The sequence below is a fragment of the Lepisosteus platostomus genome, chromosome 10, assembly GCF_059453375.1.
Source record: "Lepisosteus platostomus isolate fLepPlt1 chromosome 10, fLepPlt1.hap1, whole genome shotgun sequence".
Lineage (NCBI taxonomy): Eukaryota > Metazoa > Chordata > Actinopteri > Semionotiformes > Lepisosteidae > Lepisosteus > Lepisosteus platostomus.
This window is the reverse complement of record NC_142620.1, coordinates 22,654,373-22,672,911: the sequence shown is the minus strand read 5'-3', so window position 1 is coordinate 22,672,911 and position 18,539 is coordinate 22,654,373. Positions and strand designations below refer to the sequence as shown.

At 40.1% G+C, this 18,539-nt stretch overlaps 1 protein-coding gene across 1 annotated transcript; it reads left to right on the top strand.

The window, feature by feature from the left end:
* The first annotated feature begins 1,084 nt into the window (after nt 1-1,084).
* LOC148653607 (DNA excision repair protein ERCC-6-like) lies at nt 1,085-17,144 on the top strand. The gene is made up of 4 exons (XM_088648829.1): nt 1,085-1,854; nt 4,618-4,701; nt 7,017-13,210; nt 15,285-17,144. The coding sequence occupies exon 3, from the start codon at nt 7,027-7,029 to the stop codon at nt 10,711-10,713; it is 3,687 nt and encodes a 1,228-aa protein (XP_088504955.1). The 5' UTR covers nt 1,085-1,854; nt 4,618-4,701; nt 7,017-7,026; the 3' UTR covers nt 10,714-13,210; nt 15,285-17,144.
* Nucleotides 17,145-18,539: the final 1,395 nt, after the last annotated feature.

Sequence of the window (18,539 nt, the reverse complement as noted above, 5' to 3'; positions counted from 1 at the left end):
CACACCCAAAAATGATATTCCCCTCATCTCTCTGTCTCCTTTCACTTTTCATTACTTATTTATTGTATTCGTGCGTTAGGCTTGGCAAGGGAATTTTTTAGGTGTTTCTGGTAGCAGGTTTTTTTGTTTTTTCTGGTACTTTCCAAAAGGGGAAAGTAAGACCTTTGCCACATACACTAGGCTGGGCTGGTGGAACGGTGACACCGTGGACAGGACAGCATTGCTGCCTCGCAGCACTGGGGCTCTGGGTTCGATTAGGGTGATATCTGTGTGTACTGTTTAAAACAAAATGTTTTATGTTCTTCCCTGGTTGGTGCTGGTTTCCTCCAGGTACTCCAGTTTGCTCCCATAGTTCAAAGACATACTGGTAGGTTAATTGGCCTAAGCACAACACAAAAAGAGATAGTTTTATTTGTTACTACAAAAAAGCTGGAAAAGGGTAATAGTGTGGAGCAGTGGTTGTGTTTCTGGCTTGTGGGTTCAAATGTAAGATACTGCTGTTGTACTAATTGTTCTAATAAAATACCCAAAATATGATTGGTTTTAAATGTTGGGTAAAAGTGTTAGCATAAATGATACTTATAAAGGGGCATTTATAACATAGTGTTTTTGCACCAACATGTGTTAACACTTCATATGGTAAATACCATGCAAGAATGGTAACATAAATAGCATTAATAAAATATCATAATTGATTAAGTTTCTTAAACCCCCAATAAAATAAACTGACAAAAATGCATTAAAAATCTCAGCATGCCTTTATTCAACTTTATATTCACAGAGTTCAAATCAAATTATTGAATTCCATTAAAAATGACGAGGAATAAACACAAATACTTGTGTGCTTTGCTCTAAACAAAGCAAAATATCAAAACAAGAAAAAAAAACTAATTTTACATTGATAAACCAGAAACCTGGTTGATAGCCACCACCACTAAAAAGCTATTTGTGAGTGACTATATTATTTCAAATCTAGAATAAAACATTATTCTATATAATTAGTAGAAGGTTTTCAAACATACTTGGTTGCTGTTACTAAACCAAAAGTTTGACTTCAGAATAATTATTGTAAAGATTCCTTTATTACTTGAATTATGCAGCTAAAAGTTAGAAATGTTGATCGAATGCTTTTTTATGTTTAATGGTGGAACATGCAGAGGAAAATCCCTAAATGATCCCCCAGACCTCTCTTAAATTCACCATTCCCTTGTAAACATCCTGGTATTTATTTTTAAAAATGTATTGTCCAATCAGCATTTATATAGATCTGAAGGGAGGTGCTAAAAGACAAATGCTTTAGACAAATAGAAACACCTGTGGTGAAAAACAGGTTCATGATATGATAGAAGGTCTGTCAACAGTATTAGAAGCTGCATCTTGAATGTAAGTATAACAAATTTATCATTTGAATATGAGATTTTATTAAGAAATTCCTGAACCTGTTTTTCATTTTAATCACAGAGAATATTGTATGCCATTGCATTTTCAGCCTGTGCTTTTTTTCAGTTTAATATGCAATGACGAATCCGTGTTTCTGGGTTTCTAAACATTTCATTGCACTAAACCGAACTGAACTAAACACAATTTCAGTAAGCTGTGCAACAACTGCCAACCTACCAAATCTCTTGGTCATTTATAGTAAATGTGTATATGTACAAATGTATACATTTATATATGTTGCTGCATATCTTTAATGTGTGTTTCAGAAACAGCTTGCTCTTCATCAGAAGTCCATGTACCGAGCGTCTCTGTTTCGCTCCCATGCGCATGAAATAAAAACTTCTTTTAACTTCTGAGACAGACTCCTGAAACGGAAACGAGGGGAAAATGCAAGCTTGCGGATTGCTAAAGCAGGTAAGCCCCACACTATTTATGAAGAACCTTATTTACCGTTGGCAAAAGAGCTGACACGTATTATGTGTGGAGGAAAAGCTGCTAAACAGCTCGACCTGCTGCCCCCTCTGAAAGACAGTCACTAATTGAATTATTGAAATGGCGGATAATATCAAAAGTTCTCTGGTAGAGCGCGTTAAGATGAGCAGATGTTTTTCATTAGATGAGTCTGTAGTCGATTTGGCCAATTCGCTCGTTGACGTTAGATACGAGTTTGAGGGTATGTCCCCTGAGGACTTTCTGTTCTGTAAGCCGCTACCAACGGGAACTACAGAAGAGCACATATTTCAGCTTCTGAATGAATTTATCGAAGAGAATGGCATCGACTGGATAAAATGCGTCAGAATTTCTACAGACGGTGCTAGAGCAATGACAGGGCGACACAGCGGTGTAGTTGCACAAATTAGAGAGGTTGCTCCAGAAATGAATGGACGCATTGCAACACCCACAGCGATACCTTTGGCGTCAAGAAAATGCCTGACGATTTAAAATCTGTTAGACTCTGTTGTGAATTGTATCAAGGCTCGAAAAATGAATTCACATCTGCTTTGCTCGACTAAACAGGCTCACCCCTCTCACTGAAATGGTGCTTTTTTATTGTTTTTTTTTATTTGTTGTTTCTGTTTTTTTTTGTAAAGCACTTTGAGAAGCCACCTTTAAAGGTGCTATATCAAATAAAGTTTATTATGATAATATTTATTATGTGTATGTGAGTGTGTGCGCGCACCCGCGCTCATGTTGGTCATTGAGAATTTCTGGGGTTTCTATGAGAAGATGACGTGGGTGGTACTTGGATGCTTTGGTTTGATCAGGGGTGGTACTTGGTCCAAAAAGTTTGAGAACCGCTGTTGTATGCCATTGCATTTTCAGCCTGTGGTTTGATCAGTTAAATATGTAATGACAAATCCATGTTTCTGGGTTTCTAAACATTTCATTGCACTAAACCGAACTGAACTAAACACAATTTCAGTAAGCTGTGCAACAACTGCCAACCTACCAAATCTCTTGATCATTTATAGTAAATGTATACATGTACAAATGTATACATTAGTCAGCATTGGCAGTGTTTTAAAAGTATTTCTCCATATTATAATGCAGTTTCACTTGTTTAAGAAAATACAGAAAAAAACACAATAAGTCAATGAGTGTCAATATTAGCAGAGAACTGGGCCAAGGAAACTGTGAAAATCTTATCATAGAAAATGTTCATTAGTAGTATTTGTAAACTCTGGTACAAGAGTCTCAGCATCAAATGGAAAGTCACAATTCCGCTTTAGCTTTAAAATCCACTTCCACTTTAAGAATTTACCTGATTTTTTTTTAAAGCAGAGAAAAAAGTGGAATATATTTCCAGCATATGTAAAATGTAAAGAAACTTACTGTGGCTGATGTTCCAATTTCATTCCAAACAAATCCTTACCACACAACAGATTGTTATACTGTAGAACTCATTTGCAGGGTAAGGTTATCATTTCCTTTGGCTTAATACTAAATTATGACATTTAATCCATCAACAACATTTCCCACCTTCTTCACACTGTATGAGCAGTTAAGACATAATGGTTTATTTTCACATGCACAAGAAATCCTATAAAAGAATCAAAGTGACCTTTTAAATATACAGTACATACAGACTTTTAGAAACTAACATTGTAAAGTACTACTAAAGTCTGCTCTACTTTAGATGTTTTTTTGTTTACTGTGACTTTTCTTAATTTGTTTTCCAGATTAATTATAACTTTTTCTCATTTTAAGATGACTAATGTTTACTACTTGTTTTAAATATGTAGAAAAGTTGATTTTGTACTGGAAATAAGAAAACTTGTTAAATTCAAATTCTCCCAAACATGAGCCTGAGTTCTCTGGCTCTGTTTGTTTTCCAAAAACAAAGCAAACTTTTGATATAGAAAGAATGCACTGTCAAATCATTTACATTTCTATTCGCAAAAGAAAACACAGCACAGCACTTAGTAAGCATGCCAGCTATGTCTTCAAAGTCTCCAAAACTTTCACTTTGACATTTCCCAAATGCTCAGTCTGGACTTGTCTGAGTAAAACAATCAACTATTTAATTGTATTTTTTTCACTGTGTTGTCATATGTTCGAGGAGTGTGCATTGCACAGTTCCTGGGAATTACAGAGACAATAATCTGCATATACTGTAACTGAAAGCTTTTTGTAATGCTATCAGTCATAAATACATGCATAAACAAATGAGCAAATATTTATTAGTCTCTCAATCAAATTCCAAGGAATTTCTTGTTTCAGGCAAGAGTCATTTTAACCTCTCTGAATCTACAATTAGAAGCAAATTCCTGTCCATAATAATTTAATTAATTATAATTGCTTACGCTTATATAGCGCTTTTCTGGACACTCAACTCAAAGCGCTTTACAGGTAATGGGGACTCCCCTCCACCACCACCAATGTGCAGCATCCACCTGGATGATGCGACGACAGCCATAGTGCGCCAGAACGCTCACCACATATCAGCTATCATTGGGGAGGAGAGCAGAGTAATGTAGCCAATAACTAAAACTCACTGTGTTTCCTCAGTAATGGTATCATTTACATTTGCAGTGCTATTGACTTTCATTTAAATGATGCCCTCTGTAAAACCAAATTACCTTCAGAAAGAAGAGCTGAAAAAGGAGATTAGGGTACATTGAAAAAGAGATTTGTTGCTGTTGTGAAAATATTTTTTGCTTTTACCGTGTTTTGCAGGTCTCTGTTGCCACCATACGGATAAAAAGTAACACTGTGTTAGAATTGCTGGTGTTGAATTCCTGCATTTCCAATTTCTCTGAGGTAGGAGGCATCTTCATACTAGTTAAGTCATTTAGTACATGCTGCAACTACAGAAGGCGGTAATAATGGCTACTCATAGTAACTGTAATGTGTTTGACACCAGATTAGGTTCATTTCAATGTTACAAGCCTAAATGATGGGGCAATCTGAATCCAAGTCTATTTTCCAGTGATTTAGAATATTAACATTCCCTTGGTGTTGTAAATTTGTCTATAGCAACATATAAAATGCTGATCATTATGATAAATATTTTTAAGGATGTCTCTGATTAACCAAATTTAAGTGGAGAAAGCTACTGTTTGATTACAAAATCTAGTGCAGGAACTCCCAGTCTTTGAGGCCTGCAGTACAGTACAATTTATAAGTGTCTTTAAATCAGGTGGCTACCTTAAGAACTACTGACTTAACTGTTCTCCAGTTAAGCCAATAATCAGTTCAATTCAGTTGTGAAAAATTGAGCTTAAAGGAAAACCTGTACACACAGTGGTCACTCAAATGACCCAGTGGGGGTTGGAATATGGAACAAGCTACCTTATTCATGACAATGGTGGAGATCCTTGCATAAATTTGTCTCTAGCTACCCAAATAGTCAGATGGACAACATAGGCTCTTTTTATTGGTAATCTTTCTTATATTCATATGTTTAGGACTGGAGTTAGTATAGGTATTACTGTGTGAAAACATTGATAGAAGAAAAAACCATTGTAGAAGATTGTAGAATACCGAACCTTAATTTAAAATAAAAACAGCTCATAAATCATTACCACTTTGACTTTGTTTCATAAATTTATTTGATATATCGGTGGTATTGCCACTAACAACATGAATTAAATTGGATTCCAAACTTTACTTTTTCAATAAATTTAGATTGGGCCTTAGAGCCATTTTAAAAAATGTGTTCATTTGTGGGATTTAAAATGGAACAATGATAAAACTATGTTTATTTACTTGTATGATAAACAACTATAACAAAAACATCTTCTTGATTAAATATATATGTAATATTGCTAAATTAAACACATTATATTGCTATATACAGTAGATATTGCAAGGAAAGGCTATCCCAAAAAATATCACCTATACTGTATACAGGGCCGTCTCAAGGGGTGGGCAGGCCCCAGGGTGGGGGGGTTCTTGTGTGTAGTTGTGGCGGCGGGGAGCAGCATTGAGGTGATGAAATAGCTACCTGACTGGCCTGCGCAAACAGACATACTGAACCAAACACAACTACTAATCGCCGTTGTCGCTAATGCTATTGGTACCTTCAGGTGTCTCAATGCTAGCATCCTTGTCATGGTCAAGATCACCACCCAAGTCCATTTCTTCTTCGCTCGTGGTTTTTAGAGTGAACCTTTCCAAAGACCCTTCAAAGGCCCCATGTGTATTCTCCCTCTTCTGCTTCCTTTTTCTTTTCTCGCTCCCACTGCAGTATTTTCAAAATTTGTCCCTATCTCTGCTTGTGCTCGCCAGTTTTCCACCAACTAACTTTTTCCCAAGCTAGTTTAGTTCTGCCGCAATCACTTTTAGTTGGCAACTGATGGCCTCTGATGTACAGTAGTTAGTGCGGGACACGCCTCCAGTTCTGAATAAAACATCTGCTCTCCCACTAAGTTTAGATTTCATCTTGAGTTAAAATAAATGTGTGTGTCGCTTTATTAAAATACTTAAACATGAATGTATTTATATAACTATGCGAGTATGTGAAGTGGGATTGGGGATGGTGGGGGGCTTGCTTGCTCTGGGCCCCCCAAAGCACATGGCCCTGGACGTCCACCCCTTTCGCCCTCCCGTTTGAGACGGCCCTGCCTATATACCCATAAAAATAGAAACACCCATAAAAATGCATCCATGAAAGCACCTATAACACAGGGCTACCCAGAGCCTACAGGTCGCCTATCCATCCTTGACTTGAAAGTCAATTGGTAAGGATTTCAGTGGGTCACTTTTAACCCAAAGAGGGGTAATAAAGCATTAACAGACTTATTTTGGCCTCCTGCTATCTGCTATCTGCTATCTGCTATCATATTTCTTTTCAGCTACAGTACTTCCATCTGTTTCGGCAGCACTGCAATCATACTTATCACATCAGACTCAGACTTATCAGGTCAGACCCAAAACTGATCCCTTAACCAACACAAAACTGTGTGCAATCTCAGAATCTGTCATTTCAGAAACTAACCAGCCATAAATGCCCAAGACTGGAAATGATGAGCTGTGGTGAAGAAAATAAAATGTATTTTGCATCCTTAGTTCATAGTGAGGCAGTTGGGAAGTTGTTCATTTTCCTCATGGAAATTTTTCATTTTCCTCTATAGGTCAAATAACATGGAGCGGAAACAGAGCAGAGAACTGCTGGAAGAGGCAGCCCAGGAGCAGTTAGTGGATGTCCTCAATAGTGGATTTTTACTACCTAAATCATTATTTGACAAAATGTATGAGCATCAGAAAAAAGGACTGGCTTTCCTTTATGAAGCATACAAAAAAAATAAAAAGGGTGTGATTTTAGCTGATGACCCCGGTTTGGGAAAAACTGTACAGATTGTTGTGTTTTTGGCCGGAATGAAAAACATGAAGCAAATTAGATCTGTCCTGCTTGTGATGCCCTTCGGACTGCTGAAGAACTGGATTGAAGAGTTAACAAAATGGACACCGGATATAAATTTCTTTACCTTTCATACCACAAACAAACATCGAGTAAGGAATTTGAACGAAGTGAAGCAAACAGGAGATGTGCTCCTAACCACATACAAAATGTTACTTACTAACTTGCAGACATTCTCCAACAATAACGAAGAAGCATTTGTTTGGGACTGTGTGATTTTTGATGAAGCTCATGAGATCAAAAACCAATCTAGCAAGAGCTTTAAAGCAGCAGATGTGATCCCAGCAAAGACCCGGTTTCTGCTCTCCAGTGCACCAGTGCAAAACAACTTTCAAGAGCTGTGGTCTTTGTTCCACCTTGCCTCCCAGGGAAGTCTCCTTGGTATGTACTCAACATTTAAAAAGTTGTACGAGGAGCCAATAATGAGAGGAAGGGAGAAGCATGCCAGTCCCTCAGAGAAAGCATTGGGCCTGCAGACATCAGAGAGCTTGACGAAAATGATGAAGCCCTACTACCTGAGGAGAACAAATGAAAACATTCAGAGAGAAAGCAAAGAGCACGAGCCAGACAAAGAAAATCAGGTTGCTACTGATTCTGTCAAGATGGCCCAGATGTCCAAGAAGAATGATCTTGTGGTGTGGGTTTATCTCAGCCCCTTACAAGAGAGACTGTATAAAAAGTTCATTTCTACAAGATGTCTTGCTGACTTAAAGTTAACTGACAGCGATAGTCTGATGAAAATCTGTAATCATCCTAGATTGCTTACTGTCAGAGAATACAGTGAGTTGCTTGACTGGGATGAGTTGGGTTTAGATCTTTCACATAGCGAATTTATCGAGGACTTTGATGAGAATAACATGTTCCGGATTCCAAGTGAAAATCTTATTCAAGAATCAGGAAAGATAGCATTCCTTGTGCCTTTACTTGAAAGGCTCAGAGAGGAGGGTAATCGAGTTCTTGTCTTCTCTCAGTCTGTAAAAATGCTGGGTATTATTGAGCGCATTTTGGAAGAAAGAGAATTTAAGTTGCTGCGAGTAGATGGGACAGTATTTTCTGCTGCCGAGCGTCACCACCGTGTCACGTTGTTTCAGACACAGAGCCAGTATACAGTCTTCTTACTGACAACTAAAGTAGGAGGAGTAGGGTTCAATCTAACAGCTGCCAATCGGGTGGTCATTGTTGATCCATCCTGGAATCCTGCCACAGACAGTCAAGTTTTAGACAGAATGTACAGAATTGGACAGCAGAAAGATGTGATAGTTTACAGACTGATTACCTGTGGGACGATTGAGGAAAAAAAATACCGCAGTCAGATTTTCAAAAACTCGCTGTTCAGACAGGCAATGGGTGAGAATGGGAATTTTATCAAGTATTTCAACAAACAAGACATGAAACAGTGTTTTACATTAGGGGACACAAAATCTTCTTCCATACAACGTCTCTTCCAGACCCTGCACTGTGATCGTCAAGAGACAGACAAAACCTTGGGTGATCATTTAGCTTACCTGCACAGCCTGAAAATGTTTGGGATTTCGGATCACAACTTCTTTTTCTCAGCCTCCAGGGAAAATGATTTTAACAAAGAATCACTACAGAATACAGATCAACTTCAAGTGCAAAAACCCCAGGAGCAAAAGGAAGCAGAACTGCACCGCTTTTGTCACAAAACAGGGTTGAGTACAAAGAAGAAAAAAACAACAGAGAGAGAAAGATCTTCTTACTCCAGTGACAGTGACTCAGATCCCATAGAAGATGCAGAATTGAGAGATTCTCAACAAGGTACCAAACTTGAGAAAAAATGCAAAGTTTCAGCTCACGTCCACAGTGCTACCATGAGTCAAAAAGATCTCTCCATGAATGAAGACAATTTTCATACTGGGCACAAACTGACCACAAAATCCATTAACAAAGACAGAAACAATGTCTTTGCAATTGTTGACTTAACTGGAGATGAGTCATCTGCTGTTGATAGGAGTGATGAAAGTGTAGAAACAGGTAGTGAAATTGCAACTAATCTGGAATTTCAGGATGCCACCCATTTGTCTTTCAATGTGCCAGGTTCTGATTTAATTATGACATCCACTCCAGCCCAACAATCAAAAAGGCTTGGTGCTGAGGACTGTGAGAAAACAAATCTAACAAAAGTGTTAGAAACTGACTCCATTAAACCTGTTGTCCAAAATGGAAATACTACAGGAACAAATGATGTGTCTATGCTGTCTGAGCAGTCAGGTCATCACACACCTGTACAATTGCCTATACTGTGTAATTATTCTATGACTTCAAGTTCAATGTCATCTCTAATAGACAGTAACAATAAATCACCTTCTAATGAAACTGAAGCTGTTTCTTTACAGGACAAGCCATGCAGTGAAGGCAGAGCTGCATTGACCATTTCTCCATGTGCTAAAAGCCCTGTATTCTTTGAAAATATAGCTGGACAGAAAGAGATGACAACCCAGTATGCAAGGAAATTGCACTTTGATGAAGAATGTACAGGAGAACTAAATCCCACTGAACACACTCTACCTTCTGACAAGGTAAAGAGAACTGAAAGCCACATACAACCTACTGTTAACTTTGAAGAACCTGAATTGTCAGGAGAGAAGAGGGACACTCTTTTATTGGATGAACTTCTGAATGATCCATTCCCTGTCTGCATGAACGAAAACGATCCATTGTTTGAATCATACTTGGAAAATGATGACCACAACTTAAGCACAGTATTAGCTTTATTAGAAAGACATATGATTTCTGAGAATGCCAATGTGACTAGTGGTGGAGGAACATCTCCTATACAGTCTACAGATAAAGAGGTACAGGAACAGGCCACAGATTATGGAGAAGACAGCTTTTTTCAGATCCTTCAATACCTTAATGAACCAACAGAGGCTGGTGTGTCAAACAAAGGTTATGTGCCACCACTGTTTCCTGATGGTGTGGACTGGATGCCTGTGCCCTTTGAAAGTGCCTCAGTCAGTCACAGCAATGGAAAAGACCTGGAAGCCAATGAACAAAAAGCAGGAAACACAGATGAGAAAAAAGAGAAAAATCCTGAAGCAGGATCTCCTCAGCTGAGAACTGTAGAAGGAACCGTAATGGCAAAGGGAGCCAGTAATGAGAATGATCAGATAAGATGTGAAGGGGGCTGCATGGTCCGTGATCTCCCAAGCAAATTGTTAACTAGTAAAGACGATTCCAATATTGATTGCAGCCACTCAAATACATGGAGTATGCAGGGCTCTTTCGATCAGGAACCTGAAAAGGTCATTGAAAAAACCCTTATAGATGTGCGTAAAGCTCTACTTAATCAAGCAGTCAAACTGGAGAGGAAAGGCAGACAGCAAGAAGCAGATATACTTTTAAAGCAAGTTTTAAAATTAAACGTAAAAGAAATAAACAGGTTCTAGTCTGATCTGAAGAAAAAAGGAAATTTACAAGCATTTCTGAGAGTACATATCGATTAGTGTTAGGGGTATCGCAGTATTTATATTTAAATGTTAAGTCTAATAATTGTGGAATTGTTACATTCTTTTGGAATAAGGGAAGAGTTTCCCATTTTGTTTAGTATCAGTTTTTACAGAGGAATTCAGACCAGAGTAGGATCTTTCATGAGATAAAAAGGTACCCATGCTCTTTTCCATTTACAGTATTACCGTAGTTCTCAAACTGTGGTATGTGGAGCACCCCCAAGTGGTATGCCAGATGACCCTGGAAATTTGCTGTGTGCACTGACAAATTGGGAATTGAAAATTGAATCATTAAAAATTATGTAAATATTTCAGCTGTAATTTACTTAATTGGTTTCAGAAAGCTTGAGACTGTTTCTTATATTTTCTATTTTAATAAAATTAGTTTAATGTGTCAAATAAGCAGCCTTAAGTACTTGGCTACGTCGACACAGCACGCACTTTTACTTGAGTAGACACAAGGTCTACTATGTATATACCATTGTATAGGAACGCGTGCTACGAACCTACAGTGAGTAACCAATTGTATTGAAAGAAGTTATCTTTAGCAAATAGGGAGGTATGAGGATGTGTGTGAATTTTGGAACACTGCCCATCTTGTAAGCACAGGAAAGCGTGATGGATAACGGACAAATATTTAAGGACAGTTCTAGGTTAATTATTTTGAGAAAAATACAATGAGCATCTCTGTGTGTTTCGTTCCCATGCTCATTAAAAAAAAAACTTATTTTAACTTCTGAGACGGACCCCTGACTGTCTTTTTTAAGGGGAAACGGGGAAACATTTCTCCAACAGCGCCACATTTGCCAACAGAACAATTGATCGAAAATGAATACCTCGCAAAAATAAATTATTATATCATGGCTGAAAGGAATAGACACCAAGAGTACTGACCCCAGCTCTGATAGATCATGCACACCTGTTGAGAACAAGGAGGATTATACATGATCCAGTGTGGCTGGTAAAATTAGCCTACCTGGCTGATATATTCTCACATCTGAATGAGCTGCATATGGGACTGCAGGAGCTCTCTTTAACAATTTCTGATGTGTCTGACAAGATCACTGCTATGAAGAAAAAGCTGCAGCTTTTTGTTAATAAAAGCAATGCAAGTGATGTCTCTACTTTTCCAACTTTGCAGAACCATCTACACACACATATGGTGTGGCACTTGATGCTGCTGTTCACGATGTGAATGCAGTGCATCTCTTGTCATTGTAAGTACAGTTCTCAGAGTTTTTTCCAGTTGAGACCACACCAGAGTGGATCAGGAACCCCTTTACTGTTGATGTCATAGGAATACCCAAGGATCTGACCTGTGATGAACAAGAGAAGTTTCTCGAGTTATCATCTAATAAGACTTTGATGTCGGAATTGAAACGACAGTAACTGTTAGATTTCTGGATCCAAAGACAAAGTGAATACCCAGCCCTCTTATTAAAGGCTGTGCGGTTTTTGATGCCTTTTGCCATTTTTTTGTGAGAAAGGCTTCTCTGCTCTCACTGCAATCAAGACAAAGTACTGCAACAAAATGGATGCGGAGCCAGGTCTGCATTTAAAGCTCTCTGCCCTCGTCTCTGACATTGCAAGGCTTTGTTCGACTAAACAGGCACACCCCCTCACTGAAATGGGAAGTGCGCAGAGCTATTTTCATTATATGTGTGTGTGCGTGCTCATGTTGGTCGTTTTTCTCTGGTTCCTATGAGAAGATGACTTGTAGGTGGTACGTGGATGCTTTGGTTTGATCAGGGGTGGTACTTGGTCCAAAAAGTTTGAGAACCACTGCAGTATTGGATTGTAATTATCTGTAAATAATACTAGTAGATATGCTAGATTTTTTAAAGTTGTTCACTTAGTTATTGCATTGTTGCCTTACAATGTCTGAAAAATGGAGTGCATAATGACTAACATTTCTAATTCCCTTTGAAATAAAGGAGTAAGAGCATATTGGAGCTCTTAGCTGTTGTTCGGCAGAGAAACTACCTGAGGGGTAACAAGTTGTCAGATAAAATTTGCGGAGCTGAAATTGTGCCGGACTTTAAAATAATGCTCAAGGACTAGTGGGGATGGATATCTGGAGCTGTAAATAAGCTGTCTGTGTTCTACAATATCTTTGCTTAATGCCTTATTCCACAAATATGTTAACTACTCCCTTGAAGTGGTATCAGTCCTCGGAAACGCTTCCTGCTTTGTGCTTGTTTTTGTGTAACTGCTTGACTATATAAAGGGGAAAGTCCCAGCTTGTACTTTGAATTGACTATGGCTTTTGTGGCTGAGCAATTCCTGTATGCATACATAATAAACTCGCTGTGCCTTTCTCACAACAAACCTGATTGAGAGTGTTCATTTTCTACAATCTAGCATCACAAACAGGATGCCCAAGTCTCCGCGTTCCCTGACAGCAGGAAAGGCAGTTCTAGCGTGCACTTAATCAGAGGTAAGTCCCAAAGTCTCTCATCTGCTGATTCAGAGGACAAGGTGCTTTTGCGGGATACCAGTGTGTGAGAGGTCCTTGGGTTTGGGTTTTCCCCGTTTCTGAGGAAGGGCTAGCCGGTAAGAAAAGAGGTTTCCCTTGAGCCGTGATGTGCGCCGGATGACTGGTTTTCCTGTACTGTAAGGCAAGTACAGAGGAGCAGGAGGCGTGATGACGAAGGCCGCGTCAGTATTATCTCCCTTGCTGCATGAGGTGTCTGACTGGGTGTCAGAGTGGCAGAAATTAGCTAAACATTAACAGAAATTAAGGGAAAATATAAGATGAGTGATGGACCATGGACAGAGGATAAGTGTAAAAGAATGCATTCTGAATGGAAGGGTCAGTCTTCGGGCGACCAGAAATTGCAGTGGGTATTGATTTCAGGAAAACATCTGCGCTACCAAGAGGACATTAATAAGTTGATGGAGGTTGATAAAGTGAAAGGGTAAGGTGGAAGGTCTGAATGAGATGCAGTAACACGGAGGTAGGCACAGACCGGTCAGCTTTTATTCAGGGCCCCTGGATGCTGTGGCCAAAGGGGGGGGCCCTGCCTCAGGGCTGTGCAGGCTACGTGTTTAGCAGTTCAAGCTGTAAATAGCTTAGTTCTGGATCAGCAGCTGGTTATCCTCATAGAGTGCACACCCTGTTGTCACTGAACCAGGTGTCCCAAGTGAGCTTGGCCCGCTGGACTAAATGGCAGGTGGTATTAGAAGCGGCTGACCTCGTTATTGAACGTGAGGGAGCCTTAAACCCCACTATCCTCCTCCCGGACCCCGATGGGAACTACCTGATTGAGCATAATTATAAACAGTGGTTACAGCTGCAGGATGAAGGTGCTAGTTACTTCAGAATATGATGTTCTAGTGACCGGCAGCCTTCCCCCGTCTGTCTCAGCACAGCAAGCGGAACTGAAAGCTCTAATTGAAGCTTGTAAATATGCATCTGGTAAACAAGTTACTATTTATACAGCTTTGAGGTATGTTTCTGGGGTCTGTCATGATTTTGGCAGGCTGTGGTGGAACCGAGATTCCATTCCATTTTTACCGGGGCTCCAGTAAAAAATGGAGAACTGGATTCTGAACTATTAGAAGCCCTGAAGTTACTTCTTGAAGTAGCCATTGTTAAGTGTAAGGGACATAATCGAGGGACATAATTTCCTCTCTCACTCGGGGGAATACCGAGGCTGACCAGGCAGCCCGCCAAGCTGACTTGGAGTGGCCACCCTGTCCTGAAGTGTGGGTTGTCATTGGGGCTAAATCCAGAAAGAGGCCCAAGGGAAGTGAAATGGACATGGCTGAAGAAAAATACTGGCTTAGCATAGGACAGTATCTAGAGGTGCCAGGAGACAGGGCGCCCCCGGAGTCAGATTCTGTTTGTGGCCCGGCAAGTACACTCCGTAGGACACCCCTGAGTGATCCAGATGGTCCGAAGGTGTGGTGTGGGCTTCCCCACGGTCGCAGCAGACATTGTCTTGCGGTGCATGGCATGCCAAAAGAACCCTGACCAGCACAAAGTGCGCCTGCCCCTGCCAAGGTGCCCAGCGCCCATGCTCATTCAAATAGACTATGTAAGCCTGCCAGTGTGCAGGGGCAAAACAGGGCTCTTGGTAATAGTGGACTCATTCTCGCGATGGGTGGAGGCCTTTCCAGTTTGACAAGCCATAGCCTCCATTACTGCCAAACACTTACTTACAGACATTATTCCCCGATGGGGCCTGCCCTGTCGGGACACATTTTAATGGAAAAGTTTGTCAAGCCGTGACTAAGGTTCTGAACATTAAGTGGGATTTCCGAAGCCCCTCGTCATCCCCAATCTGTGGGGAAGGTCGAGCGAACCAATTGCACCATGAAAGTCAGACTGACTAAGTATCAGGCTGATGGGACTCCATGGGTTGATGCCCTTTCCATGGTGTTATGTAGCCAACAGGTCAGAATAATTGGCACCACAGGTCTTAGCCCCTTTGAAGTAATTACTGGTTCGCTGATCTGGCCTCAGGTTCTCTAAGTTTACTCATTGACATTTTGTTGCATTTTTGCAGGTTACTAACTCAAGAGCAGATGCTAGCAGCCTGGGGATCACCCATCGAGGGGGGATGTGATACTGACGACAGACTCAGCCATCCGAGTTACAGGCCGTGACTGGTGGGATCCACGCCTCACACTGTCGACGTTCCACAGCACCTGAAACAGACTGGTACTATGTTGCTATTGCTATGCCTGTTATGTGTAACATAGTGTTAACGCTTTTTAAGCATTATCGTACGTATCTGCTGTAAATAATAATCAAAGCTCTTGCTGGGAATCTATGTGCAGGGGGGGGGGGGGCTTCCTATGGGAGTCATTCCTTTTAATAAAAATGATTATTTGGGTTTAATATAATGGCGGAACCAGCTGCCACAGGAGGTGACATTTAACAGTCAACATATAATTTCACTGACTTTATGATCTCATGAAACATTACATCTACCAATTTCTCTGGGTACTATACCCCACAGTATAATAAAAGCCAGTGCTAATTAAACTCTCCCAGCATGTACCGGGGTGGCTCTGTTTTAACCCAAATGAAACTGGGCCCATCATAGGGTATAGCTCATGTAATTACTTTACCACCCAAAAAGGTAAAAATCTGGGTGGAGTATTTGGTTTTTGGGTCAAAGGCTACCAAGAAAGGGCCCTGCAAAAACTGGACAGCCGGGCCACTACCTAATGGCACCTACTTAGTATGCGGGAAGAACGCCTACCCGTGGCTACCTACGGAGTGGTCTGGCTCATGCTACCTAGGGTACATGGTCCCTCATATATGGGTGCAGCCCCTTTAGGCCTGGAGAAAAAGTTAAAAGAAAAATCACTGAGACGTTTTTTTACTATAGTGTTTCCTCCGTATGGTACTGGTAAATTAACTCAAGAATCCATTAACATGGAGAGAATCTCTTTGGAGAGAATAGCAAATGAGACTTTGGCCAGTATAAAGGCCGTCAATGATGAAATGGTTGCCCTGAGGACGGTTGCTATGCATAACTGCCTGGCTTTAGATTATTTGTTAGCAACCCAAGGTGGGACAAGTGCAGTAATATGCTTTGAATGTTGTACCTATATTCCTGGCAATTCTGAGCATATTGGCGACCTAGCTCAACATTTGTATAACGAAGGGCAAAAATGATCAGAATTACAATCCAGATGATTGAGGAATCACTGTCTGGTTACAATCAGTATTTAGGTCTGGGGGGGGGTTTGGGACACAAGTGCAATATATATTCATTAGCTTGTTTTTATTGATTATCTGCATTCTGCTCTGTGTTTGTTTAAAATCAATTTGTACAACACCTTGTTACTGGGTCTCCTCTACCGTACTACCCCTAATTAGATGGGCCGGGAGAAGCAACAACTTCAGCCCCACCGATGTATGAAAACAACATAAAGGCAGTTGACGTTCATAATAATATGTGGTAATGAGAAACCACATGTTTCATGTAGTTTCTAAGGGGGGATTGAAAGGAAAAGGTTAAGAGCATATTGGAGCTCTTAGCTGTTGTTGGGCATAGAAACTGCCTGAGGAGTAACAGAAGTTGTTGGATAAGATTTTTGGAGCTGAAATTGTGCCGGACTTAAAAATAATGTTCAAGGACTAATGGGGGGTGGATATCTGGAGCTGTAAATAAGCTGTCTTTGTTCTGCAATATCTTTGCTTAATGCCTTATTGCACAAATATGTTAACTACTCCCTTGAAGTGCTATCACTCCTCGGGGAAACGCTTCCTCCTTTGTGCTTGTTTTTGTGTAACTGCTTGACTATATAAAGGAGAAAGTCCCAGCTTGTACTTTGAATTGACTACGGCTTTTGTGGCTGAGCAATTCCTGTATGCATACATAATAAACTCACTGTGCCTTTCTCACAACAAACCTGATTGAGAGTGTTCATTTTCTACACTTGTTTTAGTGATTAGCAGAGTAAGTTATGTAATATTTATGTCACGCCCAATGTGTTTTTTTAACAACCACAGAAGTTATTCACAAAGATCTTGAAGGTGAGAAGAGCCCAGAGATTGATGTTACCATTGATTGCATGAATAGCAGTGAAAACTCCACTCCAGAGCTAAAGCAACCCCCAGTAGCTTCCAAAGGCTTCTCAGGTATAACATTATACAGTTGTTGAACAGTTTTTCATCTGAAATAAAAAGCGGTCTTATGACACAAGGAACGATCAGCAAAAGCTAAAAAATAAGAAAGTTTGCAGAGATTAGAAGAGAGGCTAGCAGCTTTTATGGATCTGGAAAGAAAGTCCACTGGAAAGTTAGTCCAGTGTATAAACATGTTAGTGAACACAGCGGAAAGAGAACAGAATGGATCAACTAGAAAATCATTTAAAACTGGAGTATGTTCTCCAGTATACAGGCGAGACACACTTTGGTGGATAATTCATTAGGATTGTCCTGCTCACCTTTAGTGTTCACATTGTGCCTTTAGAAAACATGACCCTTTCCCAATTCACAAACAAATGGAGCTCAGTGACCCACCTGTCAGGAAAGAGGGAACAACATGCAAGAGCAGGGTTGCAGCTTTAGGTGACTTGAAGTGTCTCTTAGATTTCAGATCAATTTTGTGACACTTGGAAGGGTAAACACTTCAAACTTCAAAGGAGAGAGGGTGTTAGCTGAGGTCTGGGGTGTCCCTTGAGCAGAAACAATTGTAAAGTTTATCTTAGTATTCCTAGGTAAGTTGTGGATTAATGATTGGCAAGGAGTAGCACAGAAAGACACGATATAAGATCACATTAAGAGCACAACGAGGAAGAAGGAAGAAACCAGGAGGGCAAGGAGAAGAGAGAGGATTCCGGAGCAGTTGGGACTTGAAGCTTGTGCCAGGCAAGAGCCCCTACTTCTTGATCATCCAAACCAAACCTGACTGGAGCTAAGTCTTTGAACCTTGTTAGAGCATGCTATTCTGTGTTTTTAGGGAACTTCGGTTTCCTGGGTAAAAGATACCTTAGTTAGAACCATCTTTCTAATATATAGGGTGCATTTTATGGATAGGGATATAGGCTCCCATTTATCTTGTGGCAACTGGGGTGCAGAAAAAGAGATTTAACTGTAGGTTGCATTGTATTTAGTTAGAAGGCAGCTCATCTCTTGTGTGGCCTCTTGAGGCATATTTAGAGTTTAATGCTTAGTAGCAGTCTTGGTGACCAAAATGTTAGGCTTCTGAAATGCCTTGTTTGTAAATACTGTACATAAAGTAACTTGTGTGTTGTATGTTTTGTTGTGTGTAGTGTAGTTTGTGTCTTGTCATTGTAATAAA